The 16,166-nt window shown below is 35.3% G+C and overlaps 2 protein-coding genes across 2 annotated transcripts; both read left to right on the forward strand.

Annotated features, from left to right (window-relative positions):
• Window positions 1–5,381: 5,381 nt before the first annotated feature.
• LOC140238513 (uncharacterized) lies at window positions 5,382–9,252 on the forward strand. The gene is made up of 2 exons (XM_072318417.1): window positions 5,382–6,115; window positions 9,165–9,252. Exons 1-2 carry the CDS (start codon window positions 5,382–5,384, stop codon window positions 9,250–9,252), a joined length of 822 nt encoding a protein of 273 aa, XP_072174518.1.
• A 1,330-nt stretch (window positions 9,253–10,582) lies between these two features.
• LOC140238515 (uncharacterized) lies at window positions 10,583–12,206 on the forward strand. The gene is made up of 2 exons (XM_072318418.1): window positions 10,583–11,401; window positions 12,195–12,206. The coding sequence occupies exons 1-2, from the start codon at window positions 10,583–10,585 to the stop codon at window positions 12,204–12,206; spliced, it is 831 nt and encodes a 276-aa protein (XP_072174519.1).
• Window positions 12,207–16,166: the final 3,960 nt, after the last annotated feature.

Consider the following 16,166-nt stretch of genomic DNA (forward strand, 5'->3'; position numbering starts at 1 on the left):
TTTATCACACACATGAATATATGTGAAAAGAATCTTCTGAGCCCCGAGTAATAGTCATTCTCTTTTGTTTATCCTTACTTTTGGTCTTAATTGTACCCGTGCTCCTCATCCTGTTCCCCTCACTAGGCTTTTGTTGGGACCTACACTCAACAAGCTTTGCTTTTTAGTAGGTTCCATCGTATTTCTCTTCGCATCCTTTACTTTGATTGAAAATGACACATCGACCGTTATGTATTACTTTTGTATTCCTATTTCTTCATGTATATATCGAAGCTGGACATTCTGTATTATATTTTGTTATATACCATGTATTTTCCATCGAGAAATACGAAAATAAATTGAAATTGAATTGAAAAATATCCCATTTAGCTAATAATCATATTGAGTCATTAAATATTCTTCGCGACATTGTCAAATCATATCTCAGATGTAAATGCGTAAATCTGCGATATGACTCAGCAAAACTATCTCCCCCATCATCTCCCTATCTTGATGTTTCTACGTATGATTATTACAACTGTCTCGAACAGATGGACTGATTAAAAGCTACAATGGGCTAAATATGACAAATTATAACATTTTCACAGAAAACGTACATGTGACTTTTTCCTTAATTTTTTAACAAATAATATATTATATACATTATATATATATATATATATATATATATATATATGTATATATACGGATAATACGGATAATACGGATAATAAAATACGGATGAACCTGCTGTCAACCGAGTGAACTTGTTCCAATACTTCTGTCTAAAGCTCTTCCTCTGAGGATATCGAGCACTCTTCATAGAAGGATAGAATCACCAAGTGTGTATATAGCACATATATACAATATATATACGTATACAGCAAAGAATTCATTGTAATTGTGCACTGTGCTCTAAACTTATATTCTACAGTTGGAGCATTTTCTAACTAATCCATACGATGCAGGAAGAGTTATAAAACATTGTAGAAGATCATGCTGATTATCTTTTTAAAATATTCAAATTCAAACTCAAAATGCGATAAATTTTACCGCAAAGACACTATTCACTGACCTGTGAGTACTTAAAAAATATCGTTACAAAATAACAACGCATATACAACACACACAGTTGATAAAGCAAAAGAAAGAAAGGAAAGACAAAAAGAAGGAATTCACACATGACCAAAGGACGCAGTATTGTTGGAGGATAAAAGAACACGATGACATAACATAACAACAAATCAAAGAGAAAGGAGAAGGAGCAGAAGACAAAGGAAGAAAGATCTGTGAACTCGCCATATGCCATCGCCAGGACAGGTAAAGGACGAAAGCTTTTATGATATGCAATTCCATCATCTAGCGTTATGTATAAGTAATTATATTCTAAGTATTTATCTATAGTTATAAAATGTAATGAACCTCTAAGATTTCGTCAAACTGTTATTTAAGTAATTCAAAAACGCGGGTGCATTTTGGGTATTCACAGTCCTCATTTAAAAGGGAGATGGAATTCATTGGATCGTCGTGTGGATAGTTGTGCATGAAACTATTTCGAATTAAGAAATGTTGAAAGTATTTGAAATCTTTATTCTATTTGGAATTATTTTTAGACATAAACTGGCCAAGTTATAATAAATACACATATTTTGCTTTAGAAATTTTATGTTCAGGAAAGAGGGCATCAGCATGTACTCGGATACGAAAGTTAAAAACAATTCTGAACGTAATCTCTCGATTTTTTTTTACCGAAAAAGAAAATATATTTATGATATGTATTGTCCCAGGCAAGGATCCATAATTCAAGTAAGGAATTTTCATAAAAATGAAGGAAGACGACATTTCAATCCTTGCTGTACACCTATATTACGAAAACTTATTTTGCAAAAATTATTAATAATTGACATTTCCATAATTATGAAAGATCATTGCTGCAGTCCTCATATTTAGTAAGGAAGATTATATCAGTGATTTTTATTACTTAGCACCCATTTAATAGTTGTTTTGTTTCATGACTTAAAGGAAGCATGCCCCTTTTGCAAACATTACTAGATTTTTGGTTGTTGAAGAGTAGTGTCTCTAAATATCGGTCATTCACTTATAAAATTAAAAAACAACAATAACTTGTCAGTTCAGAATACGCTCCCTTTGTACTGACAATATAGGACTGGAATTTCGGGGGATCTGAATGAATGCACTGAAAATCCATAGAATTGTTTTGTTCCCCCCCCCCCCCATAAAGGAGTCTCCAGTTTTATTCTGAAGAATTCTTTAAGATATCCTCTTTCTATACAATAGAGCCTATATGATTTCCATAAAAGAACTAATTTCAGGGTTGCAAAAGGAACACATGAACTCTAAAGACTCTAAGAATTACTGATAATTATGCATGCATCCATGGTAAACAGCAGCATTCATGTATAAATACACTTAGAGCCATACAGCTCCTTGAAATGCTTATCGATGTGTTTATTTCAAACTTTAGTATCCATTCATAAACTATACCCGTTATGCAGTAGCAACAGACTATTATCTAGAAGGTCCTAAACTGATGACAGTTCAAACGCCTGTTGTGATATAAGACACCATAGGCCGATGAACAAGACAAATGGAACTCATTGTCTGGTAATCTTAGACTCAGTCCTTTTCTACCACGTTTTGAATCATCATCCATTAAAAGACTTTTGTCTCAATGTATCACTCAATAATAACTCGTGCCCACCATGCTCATCGATTTACTTTCATCGCACAAAGCACAGCAGTGGTCTGCCGTTAATTGTTTAAAGTCAATTTTTGTTAGATATCTACAGCTGCAAACTTCCAAACACTACTAACAAAAGACTAAACCCTTCTTTTCTCTCAACAAATTCGCATTTAGGTTCCCCTTCAACGTATTTTCCTCTTTTCTGTTTAAATGATATTGAATATACTTGAAGTTCCAGTTGTTGTTTTTTTTTTGTGTGTGTTTGCATGTGCTCTGTCCCTTTAATTAAAAATAAGAAGGTATTATACCATATCTCCAAGAGGCTGTTATCCAAGTCAAGCAAACTGGTTATTGATAAGGGTCTACGCCACCCAGCACATGTGTGTCTTGAGATACGATGAAATGACGCATACTTCTTTAAAGTACGCTTCAGCTACTATTCTAAATATTTTGACATGACCACTGTTGATTTGTCATGAGGATGTCACTTTGTATAGAAAGAGTACAAACTGAAAACAAGGTAAAACAAATTTAACTTAAAATTAAGCCCTATGTTAACCAGAAAATATCAATTGATATGTATTTTTCTGTAATTATTTCTTATTTGGATTACTGCTGTACGGTCTGGGGCAACAAGACTAAAACATGTACGCAAAGACTGCAGAGATGCCAGAATAAGTTTGTTCCGTATAAATTCTCCTCTTCTTCTCCCCTGTTGAAAACGCGTCGGTGGCAATCAATCGAACAAAGACTTAAATACCAGCAATGTATAATGGTTTACAAGATTTTAAATGGCAGAGTGCCAGCTTATTTAAAACCACTCATAACCATTAGACCAGTATACTACAATGCCAGATACGCAGTCGACAGCCCTCTCTTTGTGCCTACACCACGGACAGAATAGGCCTATATACGAACATCTTTTTTTACCAGGGAAGTGCAATATTCAACACCTTACCAATATTCTTATGGTGTATACAAACTTGCCCCTCTTTTGAAAGATTTAGAAAATTATGTCGTCAGTTGAGTTATACGTTTTAAACAATTTAATACTTATCATGATACAATGGTTATTTCTTGATTGTTTTAGCAATTCTTTAAAACTGTTTATGTTGGTTTTTTTAATGACTTTTCTTTTTGCTTCCATTAACCCCTTTTATGGTATTTCAAACTCAATTTTTATTTTTCGTGTGTCATTACAGTAATATTTATTACACAGTTGTTATTTTTCAACAATACACTTTGTCTATGCCGAATTCAGGATACATTTTATGTCAGTCTCCATGGTCCAGTATCTTTTTAAGCGTGTGTTGTTTTGTGTATATGTGCTATACTTGTATTATGATTTTTTTTATGAAGTCTATTGTAATCCAATGTTTTATTATGTATATGTACACAGGGCTCCACTGGAAAGCAGTTGAGAAATTGAGGGGATTACCCTATTTAAATATGACGGAATGAATAAACAACATCAGCCCCCTTCCTCATTAAAAAAAAAATAAATGCTTGTAGAATCTCTCGTATCCATCAACTTCCACTATTGACGAAAAGAGTGGAAAATAAAAAAAAAACATCAGCATCTCTATATCAAAATGCAAAACTCGCAAACTGCTCCTTGTCCTTTCATATGATAATGATAGTAGTGATGTTATTAGTATTACTGTAATTATTATTATTATTATTACTATTATTATCATCATCATCATCATTGTCACCATCATCATCATCATTAATATTATCAAAAAATTGTTGTAGGCTAGGCCCTTCCAATTTAGTACTTTAACCTATCGTCTAACTTGTGCACACTTTTATCTAGCAAATTTTTATCCGCTAATGTATCCACGTGGCAATCTTGATAAATTTTCCCACTGGCAGTGGCATGCGAGCATTCTACCTAATGTGCAGGCTGACAGGCCACCATCATCAGAATATTCAGTAACGTTTCAGGGATTTCAACGTTGAGTCTCCATCTCTCTCTCAAACCTTCACCCTCATCAGTGGACTCCTGTATACCGGTATATGTGAGTGTATTACAGCTTTTTTCAAGGCCAAGCAAAACGTTGCCACTGGTATTCGACAAAACATGTTTTGCTTTACAGCGTAATGTAGACGTGTTATTGATTTTAAATTGAAGATAAAAATAGGGTTACGCTTTCCCCAAGTGTGAAAAGTGAATAATTATATATACATAATGTATATTCATTATCTGTGTCGACTCTTTCTTTATTTTCCTAAGGTATTCCTTACAAAGATCGCTGCAAATTTGTTCTAAAGAGGCTCGGAGAGAGTGGAACGCATTCTATTTATGCAGTTCTGACTTATTAACTCAGGTGTGCAGAGACTTCAACCCCAATCATGCACCTCTTGATGATTTTACCGTCCTGACTCCTTTCTTATATTAAGACGCTGATCAAGCGATGCCCACGTTATTGTTGTAAGATCTTCAAGTCATCTTATTTCGTCGCTTTCTGAAGATCCATCCATTTGTCATTCATATTGTCAACATTTGTCAACATGACAATAAGAAGAAGCAAAACGTGCAGAGCAAAACATGGGACGGTTGTAATACCTTTCACCAAAGATTATTTTGTGTTAATAAAAACAAAATATGACATATAGGAATTATGAGAATGAGTCTTTTGTTTGTAATGTCACTAACAAAATTCATGCTGATGTCCTTCTTTGTCATGCTGCAGAGATGGATCACAGCGGAAGTTTCCAACCACTACTGGTGACAGTGCTGATGATGTGCCTCAGTAACAGTCTGGCTTTGGAAGTCTACAAGTTCTATGAAGGGAGAGATGTGTCACTGGACTTCCATCAACCTCTGTCCAGTGACTCTACCTTTGAATATGAGATTTATTCCATTGACGCCTCATGCTACTTCTGTAAGAATGGAAAAATGGTTCCTGGCTGCCTTACACCCAAGCAATTTAGACGTTTCTCTGTTCATAACGAAAGAACACCAACTGACTTGACTGTGACTCTCAGCATTGACACCATCAATTCCGAAGACAGTCAAATCGATCTATTCGCTCTAAGAGAAGACAAGAACGGAGAAAGCTATTTTTACGATCAAGATGTCTTTATTGAAGTTATTCGTCCACCAGGCCCAGCAGAATGCACTATGAAACAGTCTGAGTATTCACCTGCATGGAAGGAGGTATGGTGCACGTCTTCGCTTGGCAGTGACGGAGAAGGTTCTCTCTTCTGCTTTCAAGACAAAAATAAGGCTCCATTCAAGGGATCTCCTGTGGTTTTAAATGATCACATAACCACAATTTTCTGGATGAATGCCCGTCTGCCTATCAATTGCTGTTCATATGAAGCAACATTTCCAATAACATCCGAGTCTTGTTCCCAATTTAGCTATCATCTTCCGACAGACATTGATCAATCAGAAAATTTTACAAAGCCTTCCTACTGCCACATGTCAACAATAACTGCTGAAGAAGAAACAAAAAAACACATTGATTTTAAGAATTCAAGACAAGAGGGCAACAGGGTTAGCACCACATCACATGAAGACTTTACCAATAACACTATGATTGCACTGGTGATATTATTTCCAATCTTCCTGACTGCCTTGTGCTTGTATTGTTACCCCACTGGGAAAAAAATATATAATGACTCTACAGCACTACAGGTCTCTCCTGCTTACGAAACAAAGTCTTATGATAACGTTCCCGAAATATTGCAAAAAGTCCTCGATACACAAACATAAGTTTTCTCGGACGGAAAGACTGTTGACACAGTAAAATGCATTGTGTAAACATTGTGAAACAGAGTGAAATCTCTTCACATTATAAAATTCGAGCGTTTTAATAGTGTAGTGGACACATTTTAGTCATCAAATCACAGTGTGGAAACGAACGCTACTATGTAAATACCCTGTGTAAAAAAAAAAAAAAAAAAAAAAACACGCCAAAGTGAGAAAAAAAAAATTTCATGCTGGCAAATTTGAGTAAAGATAATAATGCACCACTGATTCATCAATACTGTCAGTGGTAAGCTATTGATAGCCATCGCCGTGATAGATATGTCATGGTATAGAAGTGCCACGTCATTGTCAATATGCACTGCTAACATGAACATAGTATTTGGGAAAACAAATTATAAAGAATTGTAGACACCATTGGTCCAAGTACATTATTCAATACATTCCACGAGTATTTTCGTGTATTCTATGTATGTGAATTGAAATTATCAACTTCAATTGAGCTTGATCCAAATATTATCTGTCTGTTCAGCTCATTCAAAATTCATATTATATTTCTCAAATCTTATTTGACGTCAATTCTACCTGCCACCTATAACCGGGAACCTTTCTGCTATAACTAATTAATTTTCTTAAAGGTGTATAGGTTGTATATTGCTTTGCTGACTTAATAGAAATGTAAACTATAGGGCCTGTATCTCACAGTATATTTATAGTCCCTGCATTCCATCACAATAATAATTAAGGTATATATTCTATAGAGATCATGTTCTCAGTTCTAAATTACTTCTTTCTCCTTTGCGCCGTAAGTGTTATTGAATGAACATCCTTCTCCCGTTTTAGGGTTAATGATCTGAAGTATGGCTAAATTATGATGTTTCACATACATGTATTTTCAATGATATGTGGAATAGATGAAATAGTTTATGTGGTTCATGGATACAAAATATAACTGCTGAGGTAAACCGATACTGTTTCATTCTATTCTGAAGTCTTGAACTTGGTGATAAGCAGGATAGCTAGCAAATTTGTTCACCTCTGCCACTATACGTAAACAGATATATCCTTATAAATATCTAATGTTATTTTTTTTCTTTAGCAAAATGTCTTTGATATCTAACATTAAGTTTAAGAGTTTCATGTGTTGGTTTATTGGTGTTTTTATGCATTCTAGTATATAAGATAGGGCCTCATTTACCTCAAGCTCTGCTTATGACTGTCCCATGTATTGGTTTCTCCTTTGTTCATTATTATTAATACAGTATGTCTTAACATGTTGCTTTGCCGGACTCATATGTTATTACTGACTGATGTTGTTATGAAATTGACATTTCTTATGTTGATTTGTATGTTATACTCTCCTTTTTGGCATACTCTGTATCACTTTTTCTTTTCATCTGCTATCGTATTTGGAGAAAGAAAATGAAGAAATAAACCAAACCAAACCAAACCTATTGTGAGATGAATATTGCCATCAGAGTTTCTTAGGTAGGGGATTGAAAAAAAAAAATAGCCATCAACTATTGGGCAACACCGTTGACCCCCGTAGGAACTACCATTTAACGATGTATCTACTACTGCTGATTGTGATTGTTTGGGTAAAAGCTTGGGTTAAATGTACCTTTAAAAAAAGGAAAATGAGAAAGTGAAAAAGTGATGATGAGCAACACATTACATTACGAGCAATGCAGGACCGACGATGGACATGAAACGATCACAATATATATTTAGTGAGATTCGAATGATACTGGTACCCAACAGGAAAAAAGACCTGAAGTTTCAAAAGATACTAGGACTAACTCAATTCACTCAAATTATTCTAACTTCCATTGGTAACGATTTTAATTTATCATCGTGAGTGACTGTGTAATCTAAAGGTAAACCATATCACAATTCTTTCGTTACGTCTTCGTTTCATTTCATCCTTTTTGTGTATGATCGGATGATTGTTGTGTGGTTTATTGTTTGATGAAGAGGCTCTGTACTTGTGTGTGTGCGTGTGTGTGTGTGTGTATGTATGTATGTATGTATGTGTGTTCCACACCATTCCATTCTTTAATCACCGCTTCGAGGAGTATATGGACGCAGTTAATGGGTATTATACTTTTGTATTGTATAATAGTGTAGGCCTACATAATTATATTTGTTTTGTTGACCCACAATATCAAGAATTTATTCTATCAATCAATGATCATTACGGGGATCATTACGAGTATATGAATGCAATCACTCTGTAGGTCTATTATTGTAGTGTACGGTAACTATAGGAATTCGACACAGTGACTGTTCCAAGAATTGTTTTGCAATACTTTGGAATATGTTTGAAATGTCACGTAGCTTATAGCAAATAATGATTGAATGTTCAATTGTAATCAAAGATGGATGATGGAATCGAAATGAAATGTTATTTGAAAAAAAAAAATTCAAACTCAATAAATACTGAATGTGAGGATGGGGCGCTTCAGGAATTAGAGTCATATGCACGTGATCGTAATTATTTCACACTCTTTTTCCCAAAATATTTCGAAACAACACATTCATCCTGGCAAATTAATAGTGTCAGCCAGATAAGTTTCTTTGTATAGACCCTTTGATGCATTGTATAAGCAAATTCCAAATGGTGGATGATTAAATTTCTGGGAACTTTGTTTAAACTTTCTAAGTACTTGTGTGTGTGTGTGTGTGTGTGTGTGTGCATAGTCCATACTTTGGTACTTCCGTTTGTACACTATGTGCATATACTAACTTTTGACCCCATCACAGAATTCAGCAGCTAGGATATACCCACTACGTGCACGTTCGCTTCGACGCTCTTTGGTACCCACGTGGCTTCAAGTTCAGTGCAAGCTAAGATCCTACGATCTTTAATAGTTCAAGCGAACAGGCTGCCCATGGCATACACGTATATGCTGACAGACCATCGTAATATTCAGCATTGTTATACAGGAAACCTACCTTCTTTGGTCTCTATTTCTTAACAAATCGATTTCATCGTCAACAAGTGAGCTCCTGTACCGGTAAGTAACTGATGATCGCCTTTGTCAAAGCCGAGCTGAATTTTGTCATCGAATATTCAACTACAGATTATGTCATGATTTCACAGAGACACGTGTTAGCAGCTTTACATTACATCTATAAAAGAAGTAGGACCTACGGGTCCGCTACCTTAAAAGTAGGATTTTTTTTTCTTCAGTCATTTGTTTCAAAACTGTTACTGACGTATGCTCCGGCGATAAGGTTGCACTATTTTTTCACAAAAATAAAACGGCAAAGTCGGGTTGAGGCCTATATGCCAGCACAGGCAAATTTTAAGAGACTCATCTGCCTAACCATCACACATAGTCGTGTATGTGACTATGCAATCTGCCAATAGGAAACACAATATCAACCATTGAATTAATCAATCTTACAGACAATGGTATGTTCTCCAGTAAAGTGATTTTTTTTTTCATTACCTAATTATCACTGTCGCTGGTACCAATTTAACAAAAGTGCAAAAAAAAAGAAAGCAAGGCGTGACTGGAAGCTGGTGTGCATAGCCATTATACGGCAAATGCAATCCTGCACACAACACACAATTGCATTATCTCATCCAATATTCAGCTATTAAATAGTACAATGTGTGTGAATGAAGACACACCATTACTAGGCTGTTGAATAGAGTGTACACATGCTCAGTCATTCTTCACATTTAATAGAGTCATACATACAGAAATAGCATTCAAAAACTTTACTTCTATAAAACAAACATAAATTGTTGTTAGCAAACTCCAGGAAAGATGGAGAATAACAGAATTTCTCAGTAATATCTATAGGTCTAGAGAAGAAATGAAATTTTGATCAGAGTTCACAAAGAACCTCAGAATTTTGTCCTTTTTTTTTTTCGTTATCAAAGTCTGGATGTGACTTATCTTGCGCTGCGGCCTTAGTGATCACCGGTTAATAAGGTACTCTCCTGAGAGTCTACTATCGCATTTGGCAGAGCCTATTTCTTCTCTTGCATACGACAAATGAAACAGTCACTTTAAAGCAAGATGGATAGTTGTAATGCCTTTTTGAATTTGTAATTAACAAAAAAGAAATTTTCTGTAAATGGAATTGTTCTTGTCCATGACACTGGCAACAATGCATGCTGATAGTTTCCTCTCTTGTATCTTACAGGATGGGATATTGGTTACGCGATGGATTACAACAGAAAGTGTATTCCACTATTGACGGCATTACTGATGATATGCCTCGTCAGCAGCAGTCTGGCTTTGGAAGTCTACAAGTTCTACGAAGGGAGAAATGTGTCACTGGAGTTCCATCAACATCTGTCCAGTGATTCAACCTTCGAGTATGAGATTCACTCGATTGACAGTAGTTGCTACTTCTGCAGGAATGGAACCATGATTCCCGGCTGCCTCACACATCATCAGTTCAGACGTTTCTCTGTTCGCAGCGAGAGATCAACAACTTATTTAACGGTGACTCTCGGCATTGACACTATCAATTCCGAGGACAGTCAGTTTTACCTATTTGCCCTTAGAGAAGACAGAAACGGGGAAAGCTACTTTTACAGTCAAGATGTCTTTATTGAAGTCATTCGTCCATCAGGCCCCGCGGAATGTATTGTGATACCATCAAGGTATTCAGCTGCTTGGAATGAGGTAAATTGTACATCTTTGCTCGCCAGCGATGGGGAAGGTTCTCTCTACTGCTTTCAAGATGCAGAGAAGGCTTCAATCAAGAAATCGCCTACGATTTTAAATGATCACGTGACCTGCATTTTCTGGATGAATGCCCGTCTGCCCATCAAATGCTGTTCATACGAAGCAACATTTCCAATAACATCTCATTCTTGTTCCCAATTTGTGTTTTACCCTGCAACACACATCGATGAGTCAGACACATCAATAACTTCTGAACTCGGAATAACTGAGCAAAAATTCGGAGAAGAAAGCAACAGTGCAACCATTACACCACATGAAGTCTTTACCAAGGAAACTTTGATTCCACTAGTGATATTATTTCCACTTTCTCTGACTGCCATGTGCATGTATTGCTGCACGCATGTGTGTAAAAAATCGGAAATTGATACAGCAGGAACTTATACTCCTGTTGGCAAAAACAAATCAATGCAAATACATTCCTGATACTGCTCAGACTGACGCTTTATAAACATCAATGAAGTCGGACAATATGAAAGCTTATGTCATAATATGTTTTGAATGACTTGAGTCTCCACATGTATTGTTTTAAAACAGAAGATAATAATTATTGACCGGTTCTACAATGCATTGAAATTTTATGCATGCTTTGTTGACAAAAGTTATCCTTGACAATTACAAATCTTGCCTGAGGCTAACTATACACAGCCCAGCCGCTTGAGAAAACCCGTTCCACAGTGACTCGGATGTGTAAAGCTAGCCTGAGGCTTGCCCTTTATACCTAACAACAACTGAGTTCCTGTCTAAGGAACGTAAAGGAAGGGAGCAGGTGAAATTATTGCTTCCTTACTAGCCTATACAAAAATAAACATCCATAAATTGCAATGCATTTCGGAAACTGTCTATTGTATTCCTTTTTTTTTCACAGTAAAGCACTTTCCTGATCTGTTATTGTATTATCACTGCCACTGATATTTTCTTTTATTGTGTGTATAGTTTTATCAGGGAGGTGAAAAGAATCGTCTCACCTCTCTTGTTTTATGTCAAAACTATCTGAAATATAAGCATTGTGGTACAGCTGATAAAGCTCTGGTCAGGAGATATAAGGTTCAATTCATGCCTCCACCATTTGTCCCCTCTTCAGTGGTCATCCTGATCTTCTTTCCTATACATATTAATACATCTGGGACATCTGGCAACACCTGCCAATGCGTATGGAAATAATGGTTGAATGTAGTCTAATTGCCAAAGATTGAATCTTGTTCTACTGTTCGCCCGTTTTTGTTTAAGTTTCTTGAACTATATTTACCCTATTTCGAGAGTGCTAAATACAAACCGGGATGATGCAACTCTGGTATCCTTGAGGGTCTAGAAAACTTCAAGATAACTAGTAAATAGCTCTAAAAATCTGAAATTCGTGTGCTTTTCATTTTAATTGGTGAAAATTGAGAACATAAATGAAGATTCCTTTTTTTAGAGGGTGTTCAGGTCAAATATTGATGATACAATTTTTGCGTCCTTTTCATATTCAAGACAACCGCCAAAATGGCATCTAAAAAAAAAGAAGTCTCCATAGTGTTAATTCCTCGTGAATGGTGACAAATTGCAAAGATTTGACGGTTTTACCTATAGATAGCAGAGGCAAAGAATTAACACTCCTTGCTAACACTGGATAAGACTCCATAAATGTAAAACAACCCACGGTACGCATTCTAAAGTGTATTTTCTTTGCACTGAGGAACGAAATTTTTGAATTGGTTGCCCCAGTATTCGAGAAGCAAGAACAAGATTTTATTTCACCCAAGATTACATTTGTAACAAAGGTTGATGATAGAGTTTAAGTTCATCATGGACCAAATTTACGCCTTTTATACTACATTTTTTTTTTTTTACTTTTTGAATATAAGAAATAATTTTAAAGCATGTTTTTTTTTTTGTGTGTGTGATTACGTTTGCATGTATTTATGCGGGAACATTAATATTTCTTTATTGCATTCATATTGTCATTCCCAGGCACGTGTTCATTCATTCAAGAAAGAAAGGTACATCATGCATGGATTTTATATTGATGTTGTAAATATTATTTTTTTTAAACTCAAAAATTAATTTAACCTTGATTGAATATGATACAAACTTACCTGGGCATGTCTTTTTCTTTCACGCATGATCCATCTTTCTGAAATGTTGTTTCACGTCAATTCTACCAAGACGTATACATCGCGTCTCTTAAGTGTTTGTACATAGTACGTGTGTATTGCTTTGCTGGCATGTGGAAGAGTTTTTTTTTTTTTTTTTCTATTATAGATTGATCTCATTGTGCAGTAGTTAAGCTGAATAAACTTAATTTTTTGTTGTTCTATGTATCTTTTTTATCATACCCTGTATCTTGTGTGTGTCTTTAATGTATTCATGGTTCTTTGTTAACAATGTCTGTAATTCAGCCTCCGGGCTGCGATGGATATTGATCAATAAAACACCTTTTCAATTCAGTTCAGTTCCAGTTCAATTCAATTCAAATCAAATCGTTGTCTCGGCCATGATCTACTCCTTTCTTCTTTACTCTTTAAGGGTTATGGAATAATCGTTCAGTTAAGGAGTTATTGATTTTCAGTTCGCTTCTGCGAACAGCATTATGGCTTAAGTATGTAACTTCACCTACTTTCATGACACATGCAACGGTTATGTGCAAATTGTATATGGTACATACCGTTGGTCATGTAAATAAGAAATAATTCCTAAGACAACCCAAAACTATTTCATTGTATACCTAAGTCTGAAACTTGCTGATAATAGCGTTAGCTGACGAATTTGTTGACCTCTTCCATTGTTTAAACAGTCCATTTTCTATACTTCTTCACATCTAATATGATTTGACTGATTGCCTGTACCCACGCTTGTACCTCTAGGGTAAAAAAAAATATATATATATATAAAAATAGATTTACAAATTTTGGTCAACACCGCTGACTCCATTACAGCCCCTCCTGTACCACTGAAAGGAGAATGAACCTAAATTACACATGTGGATTAAATAAATGCAGCAATACTATATCACATAGAATACGTCATCAGGGAAAGTTTTAGAAGCATTGGAAAAATCCTCAGAAAAAAATGGTAAAGTTTTGAAGTTTCGATCCTGTCATTGCTACTGATGAAAAGATTATAAGCATGATGCAATGCTCTTCGTAACTTCACTTACGAAAAAAGATGTAGAGAAAATACAAAGAAAGTTCAAGATAATAACTTTCGTAGTACAATAAAGAGCATAATGTATTGAACTGCCCCTTTCACAAAATGGGGAAAATAACACTACTCTTAACATAGGTCTATGTCACTGTTACGAGTAAATGGAATACGTTCTTTTCATGAAAAAAAAAAAACGAAGTGTTGTAGAATTATCCTAATAAATATTTTGTTTTCAAGGTTTCCATACGTGACGACACAAATTGTTGTAGTTTTCTCATTCAACTATATAGCTATTAACATTAAGAATTCATTACTTTTCAACAGGTTGTCGCATCTTCTCCCCTCAAACTTTTACTGTATAAAATTGTGTTGGTCTTCGAATATTGCTGCATTTGCCCAATAATCAATCTGTAATATATTTGGGTTTCATTCCCCTTAAACGACGCACGTCCAGCTAAGATTCCTGAATAAGATTCTTTCCAAGTTTTTGTTAACATCTAACACTGAAGAAAATGGCAAATGGACACCGGATAATTTATGAAACAAAACGAACGCAATACCTGAGATTTGGCAATTGCAGTTGAAAGTAGATATTAAAAAAAAAAAATCATTCTCTCTCCAAAAATGAAACTCTCATACATAACTTCAATTTAAGTCACCTAAACAAAAGTAGAATCCATTTCGTACAGTTTTTGCATAATTTGAATCACCTAAATACTTTTGTAAATTTAAACACAAAAATTATGGAAGTATGAATATCGATTCTTCTTGACAAAGCAAGAGAATATGAAGAGAGCTATTAAACAAAGTTTTTGAAGGGAATTTAAGGGCAAGTTCAGTGATATCCTAACCTCTAATAGTTGATGTCGATTATAAATTCTGTGTCAACCAAAAGTATCTCTCATCTGTCTTTCCATTTGGCAATATTTGGTAAAGTTTATGCGTATAACTATTTGATATAACACATGAGACAGGAATTCTTTTTCCACTATAGCAAGAACCAAAACATTCTGAAATTTGCCATCAGGCAGTTACATACAATTCGGCATGCGTTATCATTGAATATGAATGGTCTCTGGGGCTAATTCAGAATTTGTCAGTGCTTACTCTATTGTAGTCATGTTGACGTTCAGCCTCATGTACTTTTATACTGGAGTGCAATTTCTTTGTGGGGGAATTTGATAGCTGCTCCGCGCGCAAATGCTGCGGAACGGTACAGGGCGTACTTTAGCCTTAGAACTTTTACTCATGTTAGTACTCCTTCGGCGCTCTTCGCGCTCTTCGGCTGCTAGTGTGCTATATCAACACAGTTGTCGAGGCTTTTATATGATTTGTTGTAATCACGCCTTTATTGATAACATAAAACAATAGAAAATGTTAACATAATATACCAGGTCAATTGTCTTATTCTGCACACAATCATGGCAGGTCCTGAACCAACTTTCAAATACTAACACGGACGGATTTGTAATTGTGGAAGAAGAACGTGTGGCTGAAACAAGTGACCGTGCGGAAATAGAATGAATGAATGAATGAATGAATGAATGAATGAATGAATGAATGAATGAATGAATGAATGAATGAATGAATGAATGAATGAACAACAGTAGACAAGTGATAATCTATTTTGCTGAAAATGATATAAGAGCAAAATTTGGTGGCTGTGCCAAAACTTTCAAACAGCGTGACATCTTAACCTGTCAGTGATCAAATTACTCTTTGCATAACTAAATTAATAATTATGCTCTTTTGAACATTTACCAATTCTCATAACAGCATTACTATTAAATCGTAATTCTACAACTTAACATCAGACTACCAGGTCGACGATAAGTGCAAGCAGTTGATGCTTTGGTCGCATGTGAAAATCTTGCTTGCTGCCTACTTGTTGCTCAAAGTACAAAATGTAGCGTAGATAATCATCAATAAT

The sequence above is a fragment of the Diadema setosum genome, chromosome 15 (genome assembly GCF_964275005.1).
Source record: "Diadema setosum chromosome 15, eeDiaSeto1, whole genome shotgun sequence".
Lineage (NCBI taxonomy): Eukaryota > Metazoa > Echinodermata > Echinoidea > Diadematoida > Diadematidae > Diadema > Diadema setosum.

What these genes read in the sequence shown, in the direction of transcription:
- LOC140238513 (XM_072318417.1), top strand. Translation starts at nt 5,382, where the DNA reads ATGGATCACAGCGGAAGTTTCCAACCACTACTGGTGACAGTGCTGATG. An exon ending in AAGCCTTCCTACTGCCACAT is followed by an intron (nt 6,116 to 9,164) that starts GTCAACAATAAC and finishes ACCCCATCACAG; the next exon opens with AATTCAGCAGCTAGGATATA.
- LOC140238515 (XM_072318418.1), top strand. Translation starts at nt 10,583, where the DNA reads ATGGATTACAACAGAAAGTGTATTCCACTATTGACGGCATTACTGATG.